Source organism: Micromys minutus (assembly GCF_963924665.1).
Source record: "Micromys minutus genome assembly, chromosome: 5".
Taxonomy (NCBI): Eukaryota; Metazoa; Chordata; class Mammalia; order Rodentia; family Muridae; genus Micromys; species Micromys minutus.
The window spans coordinates 51,736,183-51,758,143 of record NC_137974.1 but is presented as its reverse complement, the minus strand read 5'-3'; the positions used below and the strand labels follow the sequence as shown (position 1 = coordinate 51,758,143).

At 42.0% G+C, this 21,961-nt stretch overlaps 1 protein-coding gene across 1 annotated transcript in view; it reads left to right on the top strand.

Moving 5' to 3' along the window:
• The window catches only part of KAT2B (lysine acetyltransferase 2B), an 89,852-nt gene that overhangs the window by 55,669 nt on the left and 12,222 nt on the right, over positions 1–21,961 (top strand). Inside the window, exons 6-11 of the mRNA XM_080916963.1 lie at positions 1,518–1,709; positions 6,969–7,075; positions 10,070–10,192; positions 13,393–13,529; positions 17,530–17,738; positions 19,137–19,263. Of these exons, the coding sequence (XP_080773089.1) occupies positions 1,518–1,709; positions 6,969–7,075; positions 10,070–10,192; positions 13,393–13,529; positions 17,530–17,738; positions 19,137–19,263 (895 nt within the window). The remainder of the gene's footprint in view (positions 1–1,517; positions 1,710–6,968; positions 7,076–10,069; positions 10,193–13,392; positions 13,530–17,529; positions 17,739–19,136; positions 19,264–21,961) is intronic.

The window sequence follows — 21,961 nt, the reverse complement described above, 5'->3', positions numbered from 1 at the left end:
GCTTAGTCCATATCTGTAGACTGAATTGCAAGGATGGTTTCTGAATCTTTTCATTTGCTAGCATTAGTGTTGAAGGAAGTTTTCTAAATTGTCAGTTCACTGCAGACCTGTGGTCAGATCAGGCAAACTGGGTTTCTCTTCCATCCCACGGTGCTGAAAGTAGTTTTGAATTTGAGCCTGCAGAGTGTACCTAGGTGACAGATGATCAGAGCTTATTACTTCCTGCACCTGACTGGGTTTTGAACAGTTTTAAACCTCTTTATCTTCTCCCCACAGCTTCAGTGGTAAGAAGGTGTCATCTAGATAGTTCATTCATTCATTCACTTACTCATATATCATAACAAAGAAAGTGTGTGTGTATGTGTGTGTGTGTGTGTGTGTGTGTGTATGTGTGTAGGCCAAGGGACAACTTGTGGGAATTGGTTCTTTCCTTCTACTCTCTGGGCCCCAGGGATGAAAGTTGGTTGTTAGGCTTAGCAGCAAGAGACTTCCCCTTGAGTAATGCCACATAAGGAAATGCCTCTGTGGCCTTTCCTTTTTGTTTCTCACTTATAGCTTATTTATTTATGTCTTTTCAGTTCTGGGGATCACACCCAGGACCTTCCTCATGCTAAGCAAGCTTTCTGCCTCTGAGCTTAAACCCCACTTTATATACACACCTCCATTACTTTTTTGATTTTAAGTACTTCGTAATATTAAAATATCTACAACTATCAAATAATGTAAAGAAAGAAATCATTTCCCAACTCTCTTACTAGATAAGGTCTGTTAGGCCAGTTAGATGTGATATATACATTTTTTTTCAGATGCTTACCAACTATCTTTAAAAATAGGATGTTTCAGATTAGTAGGTTTTCTAATTGATGTGATCTATTTGCATCTAAATTTGCATGAACAGTGACAGGATTATACCTTACAATACATCTCATTATGTCACAGTTCTGACTTCCCAAGTTTCAGCAGTCCAGCTAGGCAGCCATATTTTCTTGGTGTTCAATGAGTTACAGATTCTACTGTAATTCGGAGTGGGTCTCCGAAACTTCTCTGCTGGTGTGCAGGAATGTTGGGCTCAATCTTCAGTACCCATCTGCTTCAACATCCACAGTGCTGGGATTATCGGCCATCACTCCTGGCCTGTACTTTTGATAGAAACAAAAATTACACTCTGGCCTTTCACATGCTATCTCATTCCACAGAGTCCAGGGAAGTAGCTGTGACTTGTCCCTGTTTTACAGGCAAGAAGGTGGGCACTGAGCAATGTAGCATATCCATATAGTTAGTCAAGAGGCAAAGCAGGATTGGATCCAGGATTCCAGAATTGCACAACAGAATAGGAAGAGGCCAACAGGTGGGCCAACTGCTCTCTTTTTGTGCTCACTTCTTTCTAGTGATCTTGTTGGCTGTCATGGAAGGCCTAGTTCCATCAACTGAGCTTCACTGTCTAGGAGGTCTTTGTGTTTGGATGTTTTGGATGGCTGGGACTTGATGGCCTACTGATGGAACTTGTCTCCTTGCAGGTGGTTGTGCTACTGCAATGTACCGCAGTTCTGTGACAGCTTACCTCGGTACGAAACCACAAAGGTATTTGGGAGAACATTGCTGCGCTCCGTCTTCACCATCATGAGACGACAACTCTTGGAACAAGCCAGACAGGAAAAAGACAAACTGCCTCTTGAGAAACGCACGCTAATCCTCACACATTTCCCAAAGTAAGGGGGTGTGCTTTTGGGAGTTTGCTTTATCCCAGGGCCTGAGGTTGTGGAGAGTATGCCAAAGCCTATTTAAGTACCAAAATCACAAACATCAGAGTATTACAGTGCTCCCGTGAACCACTGGCGAATAAGACACAGAGACTTTTAATCATTTAAAGCTGTTGGCCTTTTGCTGGGACAGTCTCTCAGGTCTTCTAAATTTATCCTAGCTTCTCTGCCATCTGGTCTCTCCCCTTGTTTCTCACTTCCTGCTTACAGTTCCCTGGATCCATTCTGTGCCCTGCCTCTGTTGTTTTTCATTGAGTGTCCTGCATCCCTTCTGCCTCTGTCTCTCTGAAGTCCTGCCCCTGTACTTTCTGTCCCAGCAAAGCTGTCAGCTCTTTATTATACAAAAAGCCATATTGTTCCTATCTGGACAATTAGCATCAAGGCAATGCCCGTTCTTCTCTTAGGGTTGCCTTTAGACAGTGGTAGCTGCCAGACCTTCACCTTTTGGGCAGGCCACTGAGGACAAGCATTTACATATAGAAACCCCCTGGAGATAGGCCATAGAAATGACACTATCAAAATCCTTCCAGCACTTAGCTCTCTGCAGGTATAGATCAGCTATTGAAAAATACCGGGAAATGCCTTCGGGCAATGTAAGGGAAGGTCACCCCAACTTCAAAGAAAGCATCCTGAGGGGAAGAAAGACCTCCAGTTCCCAAGATTTCTCTGCATTTTAGTTATCAAACCAGAACTTTTTTGTTTGTTTTTATTTGTTTTAACTTTTTGAGACCCTGGTTGTCTTTGAACTCGCTATGTAGAATGGACTGGCCTCAGACTCACAGTGATCTCCCCGCTTTCGTCTACTGAGTACTGGGGTGTACACTTCTCCTTCTGGACAGTACTTTTTAAATGAATCAAAGTTGTTCTTTGGCCATCCATCACAGAATGGATTCTGATTGCTCTCCTCTGTGCTCTCCAATGGCACATTTCTTCTTCCATACTAATCTCTTTTCCATATTCTTGTTCAATTGTGTCCCTCTGTACCCTGCCAAGGCTGTCAGTGTGGCCATGGAGTTGAAGCCATTGCCTGAATTCTATGGTTTTAACAGTGGGTACACAACTGAAGACAATTATCTCTTCACTCGCAGCATCTGACAGGACCAGTAGCTTATCATTAAGGGAAAAGCCCAACCCTGTCTGTGAGAGGGCCAGTCTTGTGGAGGCCCAGCCATGAGTTTACTCTTTAGGTACTAGGATGTTACAGATGATGAGGGAGAGTATGTGGTGCAGTTTCTGTCCATTCAGCGGGAACAGAAGAACCCATTTTCCAGTCTTCCCTGAGCCCCGGTGAAGTGTCTTTCTCTTCACTCCTGGCGCTCACCTTTTCAAAAGCAGCTGCCACCACTGGGGTGGAGGCTTCCTTCAGTCTGGCTTTTCCTTCAGAACTGTTAAGTGTAGAATGCACGCACTCTGTGACTCTTGGATCTTGCTTTGCTGCATACAGAATCTTTCAGGAATTATGTTAGTGCAACAGGAAGTTGGAGGGCGTTGTGACCACCATGTTTTTGCTTCCCCCTTCCAGTAAAGTAAAATCTACTTCCTCACATGCTAGACAGGTATCCTGTCACTGAGGTACATCTCCATCTCTAGGCTGCAAGTATGTTTGAATTAAGCCAAGAGGATTGCTGTTGGGTGTTACCATTTTGTGTAAGCTCCGCCCCACAGTTACCTGGCAAAAGCCAGGTGTGCCCGACTCACTATCAAAGGGGCTGTTTGCCCCCTCCTCTCTATCTTGTTCTCTTGCTCTCTCTTGCTCTTGTCTTCTTGTTCCCACTTTCCCTCCAATTCCCTTCCACCCTCTCTCTTCACAAGCTCATGGCAGGCCTCTACTCCTCCCCCACCCCCCCATGTCCTGAATAAACTGGTCCCTCACAGAGAAGGGATGCCTCAGCATGGGCCCACCAAGAAAACTCCGTCCTCCAAACCTGACTACACTTCCATAAAACATCACACACACACACACACACACACACACACACACACACACACACACACACACACACACACCCTACCCTTTATCTTTTTATAAACACATCACTGGGGTGGGGCTGAGGGCAAGTGAAGGTATAGCCCTTGGCTTGTTGGGCAAAGATAGCAACACTTGAATGAGATGATTAGGGTTTTTTGGGAGGGCAGGGCGAGAATTTTTTTTTTTTCTTAAAAAAATGGCTAGGTTGGTACATAAAAGAGAAAAGGTTTAAAAACTACTGGGAGTGTCATAGCTTTTCTTCCGTGTGCCACAGAAAAAAGTGTTGACTTGGAACATAGCGGGAGAGGCACTTTTGAATTCATGATTAAAATTGTGCTTTTGGAAAAACTAATATCTAGATTTACTTCTAAGTTTGTGTATATGTTAATGTGTGGGAACATGTATGATAGCACTGTCTGAGTATCAGAAGGCCAGAGTCTCCCTGGAGCTAGAGTTACAAGCTTGATGCGGGTCTGGGAATTGAACTTGGTGCCACTGTACATGACCAATATACACTCTTAAGTACTGAGCCATCTCTCCAGCCACAGCAAAAATGAATTTCTATTATTAAATTATCCGATTTGTGTCTCATGAAAAATGTTAAGAGTACTTGTTTTGAGACATGGTCTCACTCTGTAGTCCAGGCTACAGCTTTTCTTTACCTCAGCTTTTCTAGTGCTGGGATTACAAATGTGGATCACCAAATCGGACTCCAAACATAGTTTTAAGTTTTAAGAATAAGTTTGGTCCAGGGTTGAGGGGTAGGGATCAACTAAATTAAAATATGTATTAAAACCCTATATGTTACTTTGTAAGCCAATTTAAAAAATAAAGTAGCAAACATACAGGCATTCATTCACAGGACTATCAACAGTAGGGAATGTTTTCTGGTTGAGATTACTGAACTCTCCTTGACTGTTCTCTGATCCAAAGGCTGATTTAGAGCATCCTGTGGATATCCTTGAGAGGCTTGAGCTGAACATCCAGCATTTGCAGCATCAGGTTTTTCCCAGGAAACCTGCATATGAGGGGGCACAGGTACCAGGGAGCAAGGCTCCAGCCAGGCACTGTGTCTGGTTCCAGATGAATGTACAGGTTGCCTGCCACACAATTTTTCCTATCTTCATATGCTACTTTTTCTTTCTCTGGTTTATTATTTATTATTCTTTTATTTACTTGTTTTATAAATATATTCTTTTTTCATACATTACATCCTGACTGCAGTTTTCCCTCCCCTCCACTCTTTCCACTTTTCTCCCTCCCCCATATTATTTACTTCTTCAGACGGAGTCTCAACAGGCAGCCCTGATATCTTGCTGGTCTGGAACTTGCTATGTAGACTAGGCTGCCTTGAACTCACAGAAATTCACCTGCCTCAGCCTCAGGAGTGCTGTGATCAAAGGCGTGTACCCAGCTATTATTAATTTATGTGGTATTCATACTGACTTTTTTGTTGTTGTTGTTGTTTTGCAAGACAGGGTCTCTTTATATAACAGCCCTGGCTGTCTGGGAACTCACTCCGTAGATCAGGTTGACCTGAAACTCACAGAGATCTGCCTCCCAAGTGCTAGGATTAAAGGCCGGTGTGTCATGCTTTTTTGTTTCTTTCTGCCTCAGTCTCCTGAGTAGCTGGGATTCCAGACTGGTGCCAGTAGGTCTGGTTTCTTGTACTGGTTCTAACTTGTGCTTTTCCACAACTCTGAATTGTTACAATATTACTTCCTCATTTTCTTTCTTTTTTTTTTTTTCCACTCCCATTGATTAATTTCTCATCCACTCTCTTTTTCTCTCTTTCCCTCCTCTTCCATATTTCTATTTCTTCTCTCTGAATTGCAGTAGGAAAAAAAAGTAATCTGTGGTGACATTGGGGTATTTATTGCTCTTGGCCTCCAATTGCTTTGAGCTGCAGTTGGTTTACTGTGTTGTGGAGTGAGTACAGCAATTCACCACTGGTCTCGCTTCACACCCTGCTGTTGAGTCGTCATGGGAATGTAGAAGGCTTATTCGATCTCTGCATTTTACAGGTTTCCATGGTGCAGCGGATTTGGTTTCACAGTGGCTTTATGAGGCTCAGCTGAGGGCATCAGTCCCACCACTGTCAAGTAGTAAGAGTTGTGTAATAAGGAGATTCATAATCACAGAGGTGGTGATGTAATTCAAGGTGAAGTTTCAGAAGCCCCAGGAGCAGGGCAGGTGTGGTGCAGGTGCCTAATCAGTACATAATGACACAGGTGGTGACAACGCTGATGACCTCTATCTGCATAGACAGCTGGAATCCGATGCGTGCCTCACCAAGGATACATTATCTGATTAGTACTCTGTAGCCAGTGTCCTACCACGCTATGCTGGGGTAAAAGGAGATATTTGTAGACATACAATCTGTATTTGAATGCCCATCTCAGTCCATCACTTGCATCTTAATTCTAATGTATTTTGTAGTTGAAGTAGAAACCTTGTAGCTTGTTGATAGTTGCCACAGGTGACTGATGATCTGGTAATAAATTAAATTAATGGTTCCTACTTTTTATTTATTTAAAAGGTTTTTATTTTGTGTGTGTGGGTTTTTTGCCTAAGTGTGTATCTGTGCACCATGTACATGCTTGGTGTCCATAGAAGTCTGGGTTTATGAGCCACCATGTAGGGGCTGGGAATTAAACCCAGTTCTGCGGAAAATTCTGTCAATGTTCTTGACCATTTGGCCATTTTTCCTGCCCCTATTTTTAATAAAAGAATATTGTTATTAACTCTTTGAAAATTTCATATATTTTGATCATTTTCATCTCCACTAACTTCTCCCAGATCCTCCCTTAGATTTACCCTTTGTGTCCTCTCTTATGACCTCTTTTTATATGACCCATCAAGTCCAAATTGTACTGCTTCTATATTTCTCATTGTGGGGCTATCCACTGGAGCATGGTTGGCCTAGCAAGATACAGACCCTTAAAACTGACTTTCTCCTGCTCAGAAGCCATCTGTTGGGGTGAGGGCTTTTGAGCCTGCTCCCACTCCAACCTGGATTGTTGACCTGCTTGACCTTGCACAGGTATTGTACAGGTATCTGCAGATGCTGTGAGTTACTGAGTATAGTGATTCTTCATGTCCAGAGAACACTGTGTTGCAGTCTTTCCTGACATCTGGCTCTTACAGTCTTTTTGTTCCCTCTTCCAAGATGGTCTCTGAGCCTTGAGGAATATTTATAATTTTTGAAGCTCACTCTTGTTATTTTTTTCTATGCCTAGGTTTCTGTCCATGTTGGAAGAAGAAGTGTATAGTCAAAACTCTCCTATCTGGGATCAGGATTTTCTCTCAGCCTCTTCCAGAACCAGCCCACTAGGAATCCAAACAGGTACATTCCTTTCGTATAAATTAGAAAGCAACCAGGAATTGTAAGCCAGGGTGTTAGTTGTAGTTTTGCATTTATTTGTGTTTCTCATAAGGAAGTAGCTAACTAGAGCCTGCAAGTCTGGTATCTGCATTACTATTAATGAAGAGCAAATAGGCACTAACTCTGCAACTGTGTCTGTGTTGATAAGCAGTGCAAGCACAAACCAAACAGTTGAAGCCACATTAAACACAGGAATTAAGTTTTTATAGTCCAGTTAATGGAGGATCAAATTTCAGGCAGCTCAGCTTTGACAGGAGATGTTGACCTTTTGAAGATGCTTCTATTAGCAATTTTATTTATTTTCTCTTCTGTTGCTATAATAAAATACTCTGATAAAAAGCAGTCTGGGTGATAAAGGTTTTTGGGCGGTGTGTTTGGCTTGTAATTCTAGAGGGACAGTCCATCATGACTGGCAAACCATGACAGCCAGCAGAGGAAGGCATGGCAGTAGGTACAGGAAGCTGTCTGTCACATTCCATCCTTACTCAGAAAATTGAGAGAAAGAAAACAGGGGTCAAGGCATAAAATCTCAAAGCCATCCCTCAGTGAGTGTACTGCCTTTAGCAAGGGTTCACTTCGTAATGATTTTATAACCATCCAAAACAGCACTACCAGCTGGGACCGATTGTTTCATATTCAAACTGCAGTAACAGTTGTTGAGCCAGAGTCTGGCTTCAACTGTGATATCTATCTTATAAAAGATGTTGAGATGGGTTCAAGGAGGTGATCCTGCTTTCAGAATGTAAAGTACTTCTCAATGGAGCCATGTTTTTGCTATTATCTTTAGCAGTGCTATGTCCATCTTTATAATGTTCTAGGAGTTTTGACATACATGCACTGTTTGGGGAGATACTGTTGCTTACTTGTTTGAAGAAAGATATCTGGAAATCCCTTCCTGTGTGTAAGAACTCCTTTTGACTTTTGCCTGATTACTCTCCTTGCTGTTTGCTTAACTTCTGGTCAGGTTACTGCCCTGCACAGGATAGATAAGGCAGAGGTTGTCTCTGTGGATAAGATTGTACCCTTCAGTCAGAAGTGAGCTGTCATCTCCCTCTACTGCATTACAATGTGTTCTTTGCTGGGAAAGTCGAGTGTAATCACCTAAACTGCCGTGTGTGCACACCCGTGCCACAATGATAAATGGCTGTCAGAATAATGACTCTGAGTTCTGTCAGCTATTCCAGTGTCTTCTGGATCCCTAGAGCTTCTTGCTTTTATTAGTTGGAGATTCAGAACCCTGTATGCTAAAAGCCTGTGTAGCAGCCTTGCTTTTTAGTACATTCTGAGCCTTCTTTTAGAGGTGCAGAGGGCAGAATCTCTATGTTGCCCAGTCTAGCCTTAAAGGCTTGGGCTAAACCAACTTCCTGTCAGGTAGCTGGAACTGCAGGCACCACTCCTCTACTTCGGTTTTTTTGTGATTCAGTTGCCTACAGTTAAAAGCTTCAGGGGTTGGTGGCTCACTGTCACCTGGCTTGCTTGGTCAATCCCCGGACCTGGCTGCTGGGAACATCTGAAGAGGGAACCACTAGTGACCGAGGAATGGCTGTGATGGAGCTCTTTGGCTACCCAAGTTGCAGTGTTTCTGAGAGTGTTCACTACCTACCATCTCTCACCTCTTCAGCTACAAATTCAGTGCCACACCCAGTAAAAGTAACATCCTACAGTGGAAAGAACCAACACAATTTATTTGGAAATAAATGTTGTAAGCTTAACACAAAGCATTCCAGTCTTAGGAAATGACACACATAACAGTAAATAAGAATTGCTCTCTTCCCATTCATTGTGTGTATGTGTGTTGGGGCAGAGGACACACACCCGAGCACACACACACACAGACACACCCCTTCATACCTGTTATATCAACTTTTTTGTTGTTGCTGTGATGAAACACCATGACCATAAACAATCTAGAGGAAAGTGTTTGTTTTGGCTTACTCTTTCTGGGGGTGAGGGTCCATAATTGCAGGAATGGTATGGGAGTTGGTTGCAGGAGCTTGAAAGTAGCTAATCACATTTCATTCTCATGGGAAGCAAAGAAGGCAGGAAGGGAGTGGGGTGAGGCTGTAACCTTCAAAGCCTGCCTTCAGTGATGTACATTCTTCAGCAGAGCTGCACCTCAGTGTTAAATAACCTCTCCAGACAACAGCTCCAGCCTTGGCCCAAATATGAAAGAACCCATGGAGAATATTTCTCACTCAAAGTACCACACCTACTAAATTACGTATTTTCTCAGAAATTAATTCACAAATACAAGTATTTCCACTTATCAACTCCTCTCAAAACAAAGGACATTCTCTTACATGCGAACGGTATTTTTGTTAAAACCAGTTCAGTGCATCTGGATGCAATGTTATCTAATGGATTTTTTGCCTCTTTTTTTTTAAATTAAAACAGCTTATTAGTATTATCTAGATTATTAAACACCTCTAGAAGGTGTGGATAAGGCTAATCTACTGTTATTGGTATGGGGCTTGCTTACCTGTTAATGTGGAGTTCTTGAACTTTCTTCACTTCAGGGAAAATTTATCACAGGAACAACCTTTAGACTTTGTCAATACCCTACCATCATTAATTTTGATCACAATGTTCATCCTTCACACTCAGTCTTCTGTTTCCTAGTTTTATCATGAGGGCGACCCAGTAGACTTGTTTATTTATTGAATGGTTGATTTTTAAAAGAGCAAACATCCATCCTTAAGTCTTGAGAAGATCTTCACCGTCTTGTTTGCCAACTATTTTATCAGTATGAGCTTGGCTACACCACTACTCAGTGAGTTATAATCCATGACTGTCTAGCATTTTGATACTCTGCAGTCTTATTTTATCATGGCTTTTATTGTGTTAGGCAGTCAGTCATAGGATGGCCTCATGGTCTCACATGTACTTGAGTTTTGTTGTCAAAGAAAGGAGCCACCTAACATTCTCTCTGTCTCTCTTTTTATTCTCTTGGGGAAGTGATCAGTCCTCCTGTTACTGGCACAGCATTGTTCAGTTCAAATTCCACTTCCCATGAGCAGATCAATGGAGGCAGAACAAGTCCTGGATGCAGAAGCTCTTCTGGGCTTGAAGCAAACCCAGGTAAGCTACCAAGGGAGTAAGCGAGCACTGAAGCTCACACGGAGAGCCCCTCAGCCAGATTTAAACCCACTACTAGTTGTTTCCCCACAACAGTAATGGGTGGATGTCCCTTTGCATTAGATTTTGGGGGTGTACTGCTGTGTAACAAACAAGCCAGCAGCGCAGAACTATATAACTTTAAACCTTGCCATTATAGCACCCTTGTGGTGTGTCCTTTGGCAGTGGTGAGATTTCTGCTTGTCTTATTCAATTTTGCCTGAGCTTACTCAAAACCTTGTGGCTTGGCTAAGGCACTTAAAGGGAAAGCACATTTCCTTCATGTGTTTCTCTTTCTTTTCTGGGGATGTTGTCTTATGTACAATGTTCTTGAGACAGTAGCGTCATTCTGAGATACACAGTTCTGTTTGTTGCTGCTTGGCTCGAAACCCTTGCAGTGCACTAAATGAACCTGTTTTCTTTCTGAAAGCAAAAGAAATATTCAGTGTCTTGAGGTGGAGACTCTGCCTCATTCTGACACCCAAAAGTCACATAGTTGCAGTTGAAATCACAGTAGGGGAGGAATGAAGAAAATGCTATTGGCAACTCCTGCGGGAAAGATTTCAAAGCTGACATGCAAATCATGGAATATGACAACTCTTTGGTCAAAAATCTAAAGATAATCCTTGTTTATCTTTAAAACCAGCATCCATAGAGTTGGTACAATTGGATCAAAAGCCATATGTTAAGCCTTTTTTATAGACTTTGTAGTTCTCTGCTTTTTACAGTTAGTGAATATGGTGTGGTAGTGCGCTAAATGCGCTTCATATTTGAGGAACAGATTGCATTTGGACACTGAAGAGTTACTGCTTTCTTCCCCTTCTTTAAATGAACAAACAACCCCCAGGCATTTCTGTGTAGTGCTGCTGTCCTCAAAGTCACAGAGATCTCCCTACCTTTGCAGTGCTGGGATTGAAGGCATGTGCCACCATGCCTGACTTTAAGTTATGACTTATAGTTTTCAGTTACTGGACTGGGGATGTAGCGGAGGGCTTGCCTAGGACATATAAAGCTCTGTGTTCTAGCCTTAACAGTACACATAGGCACAGACACACACACAGAGGCACTGACACACACACACACACACACACACACACACACACACACACACACACACACACCCCAGATATAAAAATAAATGCAAGTAATAACAGTAAAAGAAAAAAAAAAGGCAGAAAAATCAGGTGTGAGTCTAGAAAGGAGAAAAGGTCATGAATAGCTGAGTGTGGTAATATTCACTATAACCCCAGCATTTGGGAGGCTGAGATAGGAGGATTTCAGGATTGACTTTGGTTTCACATCCAGTCAAAGGCCAGACATGGTTACATGAGACCTAGACTTAAGGAAGCAAAAGAAAAAAGTGACTATGTTCCACATTTTTCAGGAGGAACATGTGGCAGTGTTCTCTGTCCCTTTGTATACTTTTCCTAGCCAGTGCCTTGCTTTCCTTGTGAAGTATCATTTTTAAGGTAAAGGAATCCAGACCCCACCCTCTCAAGTTATGATATTTGAGTGTTAAAGTGGACCATTTTGTAATGAGAAAAGACAATTCACCATTTAGAATGTATTTATTTAACTTTTTATTATCTTCCATTGGGTATGTATGGTACACACCTGAGTGTATATAACACACATGGGTGGAGCTCCAAGATTGATGTTAGGACTCTTCCTCTCTGGGTGGTTGGGGTTGTGGTAGTGCATGCCTTTAGACGCAGAGGCAGGCAAATCTCTGAGTACAAAGACAGTCTGGTTTACAGAGCATGCTCCAGGACAGCCAGATCTGCACAGGGAAATCCTGTTTCAAACAACCAACAAGCAAACAAGAAACACAAACAAAAGAAAAAGAATTTTCCTTGATCCTTTCTGCTTTATCCCCTGAGACCAGATCTTTCTACTGAACCCAAAGCTTTCAGAGAAAGGCTAGTCTAGCCAGCCAGCTTGCTATAGAGATATTGAGTTCCTTCTTCCAAGGGCTGGAATTACAAGTAGATCACCATGACTGCTTGGCTTTTATGGGTTCTAAGGATCTGAATTTTGATTCGCTCATTTGCAAAGCAAGTACCTTTACCATAGCTGTCTCTCCTGCACTTTTTTATTTAAATTAAAAACAAAAAAATTTTACTAGTATTGTTCAAATATATAAAAAAGATACCTAAATATGATACAGGAGAATGCATGTGATACTTGTTGTATAATGTGTAGATGGAGATAAATAATCATATCAACCAGCATTGAAGGTTTGAAAAACAAACCTTAATTTTTATGTCAAGCTGACAAAAAGTCCTCCAGGCTTGGGTTGCTGGATGCTTACGGATTATTCTACCCCAGCATTAGAAAACATAAATTCTTTCTATGAAGACATTGCAGACTTATAATCTCTCTTCAAAACAACAACAACAACCTTCTCATTTGAGGCTATTAAAATAGTCTTTAACAGTCTTTGATAGCTATGATCATAGGAATGTATTACAGCTTTGAACTCACTGAGTGGTCAAGGATGACCTCGAGCTCCCAATGCTCCAATAATGATAGAAACCAAGCCCTTGAGTCTACAAAAAGCATATGCTTAGGCCTGGAAAGATGGCCCAGTGTTTAAGAGTCCTGGATGCTCTTTCAGAGGATGCATGTTTGGTTCCTAGTACCTATGTCACACAGCTCCCAATTGCCTGTAACTCTACTTCCAGAGGATCTGACACCTTCATACATCATGCATGCAGGCAAAACAGCAATGCATGTGACATAAAAGTAAATAAAAAATAAGGTGAAGTATGCTTTAATAACTCATATGTCAAGTCGAAAGTCATGTTGGAAAATAGGCAGTCTTTAAGATGATCTGGAATTGGTAATGGTGGTGATCTCCCTTCTCTTCTACCACCCCCGTTTCTCCTTGCGGAACAGCCATTAGTGCTATTAGAAAATTAGGTGGGAGACCAATGTGATAACATACACCTATTATCCCAGCATTTGGGAGGCAGAAGCAGGAGCTTTGCCACAAGTTTGAAGCTAACCATATATATATATATATACCAGCCAGGGATACACAGTAAGACCATGTTTCATTCCACGTCTTGTCTCCAAATAAATAAGATTCATCAGTATGTATTTTCCAGTTCAAACCATCCATTTTTTTTTTTTTTTTTTGCCTTTTATTTTGAACATCACAGGAGAAAAGAGGAAAATGAACAACTCTCATGCTCCTGAGGAGGCCAAGAGATCTCGAGTGATGGGGGATATTCCTGTGGAATTGATCAATGAGGTCATGTCTACCATCACAGACCCTGCAGGGATGCTTGGACCAGAGGTCAGCAGGGTGAACCAGGCACGCGGCTGGGAGGGCCCTTCTGGTCTCCCTGCCATACTAGCTGTCAGAGATGTTGGTGGGGTACTGAGAACACACTGCTGGTCACCTGTAACCTGGAGTTCACTGTAGGGAGGGCAAGAATGGCTAAGATGTGGTTCCCTTTGATAAATATCAATTAAAGGGCCACAAAATACAGTGGAAACTTTTCTATATTGAAGAATTTCAAGCTTCCATGAGAAATGCAATAAAAAAAAAAAAAAAAAAAAGAAAACTGAACCAACCAACCCAAATAAATAAATAAATAAATAAACAAATAAATAAAACCCCAAAATCTAAACCAACCAAGAAAAAACAAACAAACAAACAAAAAAAAAAAAAAAAAAAAACCACCCACACAGACTGTATTGAACCTGGAGATTCCTCAATGATCACCTTCCATTACCCTTTCTTTACCTCCTTTTTCCTCTCCTGTGAACCTTTTATAATCATTTCACAGTTAGAAACAGATGTAATAATACCTCACACCTAATGCATTTGCTCGTGTCTTACACAAAAGCAATTCTCTTATATAATCACACGAGTTAGAACTCAGGAAATTTAACTTCATTACAAGGTTCTCTGGTTTAGGGTAGGCAGACTGTAGCTTACCAGCCATATCTGCTCTTCAGCTTGTGGTCTCAAATTCTGTGTCAGCTTCTAACTAGCTAGGAGTAAAGGTGTGTCCTGGCAGATTAGGCTTGTAATAGCTCTTATGGAATGTGTGTCTTGCAAAAAAAAAAAAAAAGTTCAATTTTTGACTTTTCAGTGGAAAGTTTGCTGACTTGTAACCTAATTTTCAACCCCTATGTCCAATGACCATCTTACCAATTCATGCTATTCATAACATGCAGTATTATTGGAGGCTCAGTTAAGAACCAAGTATGGCATCCGGTTTTCCTTTTTATTTTCTTTGTTTCTTCTCTCTCTCTCCCTCCCTCCATTCTTCCCTCCCTCCCTTTCCCCCCTTTCTGGTCTGTATCATGTAGTCTAATCTGACTGTGGACTCACTATATAGCCAGGATTAATGACCTTGAACCACCATGTGGTTCATGTGGTGTTGGGGATCAAATTCAGGGACTGCTACATGCCAGTAAGCACCTTACCTCTGAGCCATATCCCAGACTCCTCAGTCCCCTTTAACTCAAAGCCTTTCTTCTTTTCTTTTAATGCTGCCTTTGTTGAGGAGCCTTGTTAGGAAGTTATGTATAATGTCTCTGTTTGGATCTCTGTTTGCAATAGTTTAGATCAATGCAGGTAAAACATTGTAGTTGAAAGTGTTGCAAGACATCCAGGAACAGGGAGGCTTAAGACATTTCCAGGAAATGAAGACATAGCCTGAGAAGTAGTGTATAAACAATTTCTATCTTTTTGGTGTGGCTTTGCTAGACTAAATCAGCAAGTTTCATACTGCTTTGTTTTTGTGGCTCTTTTATTAATGCCAAGGATCATTTGGAGAACTGAGTGTTGCAACAGAGCAATCTCATAAAATTCTTTTCTTCTGGAAGGACTATTCAGTCTGTGGGGACATAAAGCTGAACTCCTCCTGCGTATGGGCTTTAGGGATGTCGTAACTTCACACGTGAGCAGAACTTGGCTTGCTCAGATGAAAAGTGGGGAGGTAGTCACCCATTCCAATCTCCTGTCACAGTTAGTAGTGTACCAGTCTGCCCAAGAAAGCCTCTACAGTTTTAGACATTTTCGTCAGCTAGTTGTCACCTGGACAACCAGCCAGAGCCCTCAAAGTCAGTGTCCTAGTTAGGACTTTTCTCCTCAGCAGAGCTGTTTGTCAAAGATTTCCTCGCCCAGCATCAGGTAGATCAAAGCATGATGTGCTGGCTTTACGCCATGCAGACTGCGGTGAGCTAAGTCTGGATTAATAGACACTTCTAGAAAGAAAAGTGTCTTCCAAAAAGAGGTGCTAAGAATATAAATATGACAGCTGTTAAGTGATGCATTTTCAAGAAGTTGGAACCTGTTATCTTAATAGTCTTTAATATATTATTATTATTTTTATTTTCATTGCTTTGATGTTATTATGTTGTGTGAGTGAGTCACTCAAGCATAGAGGCTAGGGGGACAACTTTCAGGACTCAGTCGTAGATTCTGGGCCTCAGTTTTGTGCAGTGAACACCTTTGCCTGATATTTCATCATATTGGTTCTCTCTTTAAAATAAGCACTGATTTTATTTAATGTGCTAGTGTGTACATGTGTTCACACACCTGTGAAGACACTCATGCCATGGTGTGACATCGGAGGTTAGAGGCCAGTGTGAAGGGATCATTTTTCTCCTTCCATCAGATGGTCTTTGTCCAAGCATTGAACAAATTAGATTCAGGTTTTGTGTCACTCACCCTCACCTGCTGAGCCATCTTACTGCCCCCTCAACTCAAAAGCTTTATACTTATTTCTGTTTATTTATGGCATATGTCTGAGTATATGCCATATGTGTGGGTGCCCACAGAAGCCAGAATGTGGCATTGGATCCCCTGGAGCTGGAGCTGGAGCTGCAGGCACTTGTGAGACTCCTAATATGGGTACCTGAGACCAAGGTTGGGTCCCCTGTGGAACAGCAAGCACTGTGAACTGCTGAGCCTTTTCTCCAGCTCCTCCACCCTCCTTAAAGTTGGAAGATCCTGCCACGAACTAGTGTGCCTATCTGCTTGCATGCTACAATAGCAACTGAGTAGATGAGAGACCCCACGTGATTAAAAACATCTAAAATATTTTCTTTTATTGTTTAAATTATGTGCATATGTGTCTCTCTGTGTGGGATTATGTATGTGTGTGAGTGCAAGTGTCTGGGTAGGCCAGAAGAGGGTTTCAGATACTCTGGGCTGCAGTTACAGGCAGTTGTGAGCCACCCAGTGTGTATTCTGTAGTTCCCACACTTGGGTCCTCCCGAAGAGCAGTGCCTACTCTTAACCACAAAGCCATCTTTCTAACACCTTAACATACTGTCTTAAAAATAATTTTTGTGTTGATACAAGTGCTCGTATAAGCATGGCAGAACATCGGTGCCCATGTGTGACCGATTCTCTCTGTCAAATCGAAGACAAACAAACTAACAAACACCCACAGAACTTGCTTTCTGAGTAGTCTCAGTAGTCAGTTTGCTCTTTTGCTAGCTGCCAGATCCACCTGAACTCCTAGATGCTGGGGGTTCGCACCCTGGACCTCACATTGTGAGGTAAGTGCTTTAGTCACTGTGCTGTCTCCTCAGCTCTTGTAAAATATTTTTTATAGGTTCTCCTTCAGAATAATTTTCCTAATCAGAAGTGATGTATATACTTCCTGTCACTGGGGAAGCTGAGGCAGGAGGATGTTAGTTCAAGTCCAAATTATACTACATAGCAAGACCCTGTCTCTAAAACAACAACAAACAAGTTTTCTGATGCCTAATCCATAGAAAATATAACACACATGTACATATTAACTTTGCATAATGCTAATTATCTACTTAATTTATTCACTTACTTTTGTATATGTGGTTTCCAATGCATATGTAAAGGCCAGAAGAAGGTATTCAGTATCTTTCCCTACAACTTTCCTTCAAGCCTTTCAAGACAGGTTTCGAAAACCTGGGCCTTCTGCATATTTTCTTGGAAGCCAGCAAGCCCCAGTGACCCTTCTGTCTGTGCCTTCTTTGGAGCTGGGGTTACAAGTAAGCAAAAGGATGCTCCTGGCTTGTTCTGTGAATACTGTGACCCAAACTCCAGTCTGCCTGATTATACAGTAAATTCTTTTAACTGCTGGGTCATTACCTAGCCTACTTAATCCACCTTTCTATTTTGTCTTCATAACTTGTGGGGTGTGAATGCACAGGTACTCTTGTGCACGTGTGTTTAAGACCCTGAAATTCACGTCAGAGTATTATTAGATCATGGAAAGATTCCATGTGATCCAGTCCAACCGTTTTAAAGAAAAGCCCTTTGTAATCTATTCTTGTATTCTGGATCCCAGACCAATTTTCTGTCAGCACATTCGGCCAGAGATGAGGCGGCAAGGGTGGAAGAACGCAGGGGTGTCATTGAATTCCATGTGGTGGGCAATTCCCTGAACCAGAAACCAAACAAGAAGATCCTGATGTGGCTGGTGGGCCTGCAGAATGTGTTTTCCCACCAGCTGCCCCGAATGCCCAAAGAGTACATCACACGGCTCGTCTTCGACCCGTAAGTTCAACTCATTCTTTCTTCTTTCTTCTCCAATACAAGGGGGGACTATTTAGAAATTGATACTCAGCCTTTGGAATACAGCTGCCTCCTGTCCTGTTGTTGATAGAGAGCCACACTGATATAATTTTCACATTCTTATTACCAGACTGGAGTTTTATAGCTTAAATTTCTGGGATTGGTGAGATGGCTCAGTGTGTAAAGTCTTTCGGCTTGCTGCCAAGCCTGATGATCTAGGTTCAATCTCTGGGACCCACATGGTAGAAGGAGAGAACCAACTCCACAGAATGTTCTCTAACTTCAAAACATGAGTGACATTCACTTATGTGAGCGTGTGTGCTCATAAACACTCAGCTCCACACAAATAAATGAATGAAATTAAAAAAAAAAAAAAAGCTGATGCACCACATTTTTGTTAAGTCATGAGAGCATAGTAATCATAGGGTGTCTTAGTACATAGTCAGTACATTCTTGTCTTTGTTGTATTAACTATGTACCACTGTAGACCATGTACCATGTACCCATAGGTAGGGTTGCACCAAAGTTTTGTTGGAAGTTCAGGTGAAGTACAGAGAACAGCCCAATAAACTCAGAGCCAATTGATATTGATACAAATTGCTCATCTAGATAAGACAAATTGCCCTGTAACAATCCATCCCTTACAAGATATTGATAGCTACCTGTGGCTAAAAGCCACATGGGTGCACATCATCCTCTTCCTCCATCTTGGTTTCTTCTTCCTTCTCCCCATCTCTCCTCCCTCTCAAAAACTCTGCCCCCACCTTTCTTTTTCACTGCCCAGTCACAGGCCTTGCCTTATCTTGTGCCTGCCCTCACCTGCAGGTAGACATCAACCCACATTTCACCCTTTAGGTAATCAGACGTCTTCAGTTTGCTGTATTTTGACCTAGTTAGTCAGACAACTATGTGAAATGTGCTCTGTGCATGTGGCAAGTCAGAGTGAGATAGTCTGTTGAGATTTCACACTTTGGGGCTTGATAGTTCCTACATGTGGATGTTATGGTCTTTGGTGTAATGTCACTATCTATGGAAGTGTGAACTCTTCAGAAACACATGTCATTCATGTACAGCTTGGAGCTTTCCCTCCATTTCCCACAGCCAGTGCCCAGGCATTGGGCATGCCAGTTTCAGAGCTCCTCCAAAAACACACTTACGGGCTCAGGCTCTTCTTACGAAATGTGTTCTTTGTTTTGGTCGGAGCTCTGATGAAGTAGGCTTGCCTCAGAGTCCAGGGAAATGACTGCTTAGCATCTAGATGAAAGACCTTTCCCCATCTCCCTCGAAGACTTTTTAGTCAACAAGGAACTTTGCCAAAAGTTTTTTACGTAACCAAGAAAACTCTGACTTAACCTCATTTTATTTTATTTTATTTTTTAGAAAACACAAAACCCTTGCTTTAATTAAAGATGGCCGTGTCATTGGTGGTATCTGTTTCCGGATGTTTCCATCCCAGGGATTCACAGAGATTGTTTTCTGTGCAGTAACCTCAAATGAACAAGTCAAGGTAAGAGATGCCCAGGACCTTAGCAGAGAAGCAGAGGCAAGGTTCTTGCTGATGCTATGATGCTATGGAGCATGGGAATTCCCGTTAGGCTCAGGCTGGGAAGTGCAAGCCCTCCTTAGAAGTTCTCTCACTGTGTGTATGTGGGGACAGTACACTGGCCTGGATATTCTTCACAGGGTTACACAGAGGCTTTGCCCAAGCAGAACATGTACCCTGACAGTAGTAGGTTTGAAAGTACATCTGTGATTATTGATAATTTACATGTAACTGATGCAGAAAATCAGATGGGCAGATACACACACACACACACACACACACTTTAGTTATCTCACACACTTAAGATTCTTATGACCTTGTCTATTGAGGTGAGTATTACGGGAATCCCAGAAGGGGTTGAGTGTGGTGGCCCACATTTAATCCCAGTATATAGGAAGGAAAAATAGGCAGTTTTTTGTGAGCTTGAGACCAGCCTGGTCTACCTATTAAGTCTAGAAAATCCTGTCTAAAATAAAAAACAAATAGAAAGAAAAAGTGTTATGACAAATTTGAATATGAACAAAGTATTTACAGGGATCTGGCTCTGAGCATTCCCTTGCCCCAGAGGTCTGTGCATGCTAGGTTAGCACTTTGCCATACACAGCTTGAAACCCTACTCCCTCATGTGGGTTTTGATCTCTCTGGAGTCCTCCTCTGCCCCTCCCATGTTGTCTCTGGCATGGGTCCTCTGTTCCTTGGAGCAGAGGCTGTGCTTTCTTAGGACTGCCTTTGGTTTGCCTGGAATAACCTAGATATGCTGGGTCCAAAGAGCACTTGCCTAGACCCTGTCATTTTCTGCTCTGCTTCTCTGAGGACATTGCTTCAGACTCTAGAGCACTGGTTCACAACCTTCCTAAAGCTGCAACCCCTTAATACAGTTCCTTATGCGGTGCTGACCCCTAAACAGAAAATTATTTTTGTTACTACTTCATAACTGTAATTTTCCTATTTAATATCTGACCCCAAAGGAGTTAAAGGTTTCAGATAGATGCAAAAGAATATGAAGAAATTGTGAACAGCTTAGGAATCAGTGGCAGCTGCAAAAAAAGTTGTTTTAAGGCCCGAGGCAAGTTGTTCAACAGAAGCACGTGCAAGCTGCACACATGAGCCATCATTACTTAGTCTAAACTTTCTAGAAAATCTATTTCAAAAAAGCAAGTAAAGGCAGGAAAGGTCATTATTTTCCAAATGTATTTTATTTAACCTAAAATTCAATATCATGAGGAATTGTCAACATCTTCTACGTTCTCTGCACTAAGGCTTTAAAAGTGCTGTGTACCTTAAAACCACAGCCTGCCCCACCCAGTCTGAACTGGCCACATTCATGTACTCAATGGGCACAAGAGGCTGGTGGCTTCTGTACTGGGCAGTGCAGGGCTAAGGAGTCTATTCGTTCTTTCAGATTCCAAGAAGGACTGCCTTTTACAAACACCAAAAATAAGTCACTGGAAGAAATTATTTTGTTTAAAGAGTGGTAGGTTTGGATATTTTGCTTTCTTTTACTGTTCAACACATCTCCCCCATCCTTTCCTCTTTAAAGACAAAAAGTCTCATGGAATTGATGGTGGTCTCATATTTGTTATATAGTGGCCTTGAACTCCTGATCCCACTGCCTCTATCCCCTTCCCTCGCTCTCTTGCAGAGGGGTCTCAGCTCATGCTCTCCTGAAACTCTTTATGCAGGTCAGTCTGGCCTTGAATTTAGTATTCCTGCATTAATTTCCAGACTGCTAGGAGCTATAGGATTTTAGCTGTGTAATCTAGCTCTTCATATTTTGTTTATTTGTTTTTTTTTCTTTTCCTTTAGACAGAGTCTTACTGTGTAGTTGTGGTTGCCATGAAACCTTTGTGTAGACCAGGCTGGCTTAGAACTCATGGAGGCCCACTTCTGCCTCCTGAAACAAGGGAGCTTTTTAGCTTTTGCTCTTAAGACCCAGCATCAAATTGCAGGTATAGACCTTGTAATTTATCTGTGAGAGAGAAAGACAGGGACTGGCCTGTAAGTCCTTTCCCAAGGATTCTGTTGAGATGCCCTTCCGTGCTGCTCCCGCTGTCCTTGTCATCCTCAGCTACCTGAGAAATGACCAGATGTCTCCCAAAGTAACAATTTAGGACCTCACTTAAAGAAAGCTTTGTTTGGCAATACACAGAGAGAAACCTTACCTTGGAAAACACACCAGTAACTTGTAATTTGGGCATTTTTTTTTTGAAGATGTCTATACCAAATACTTAATATGAAAGAGTTGATTAAGGTGGGCAAAGGCATTTTTCAGGCTACCAGAGGGAAATTGAAGATATCTTGGCACTGGTGGGAAATTCTGTCTCATGACTTCAGAGGGCATTTCCCGCCCCTGCCACAGCACAGACCATGTCATTTTCTAAAAACTTGAAGGAAGGAAGCCAAACATTATACTCAGTAAGAATAACAAGGGGGACCATTTTTGTTTGTTTGTTTGTTTTTTGAGTATTGAAGGAATATGGGTGAAGGAGTAGAAATGATTCAAAGACAGCTTATCACCAAAGGTTCACTCCAGTGTGCGTGAGAGCCGTCAAAAGCTGGTAATGTAGAGCAATACTGCACAGCCTCCAGGCAGCTTCACCAGCTGGAGTCTCCTTACTTCAGTTGGCCTGAGGTATCTCTGAGGAATCGCTATTGTTTATAT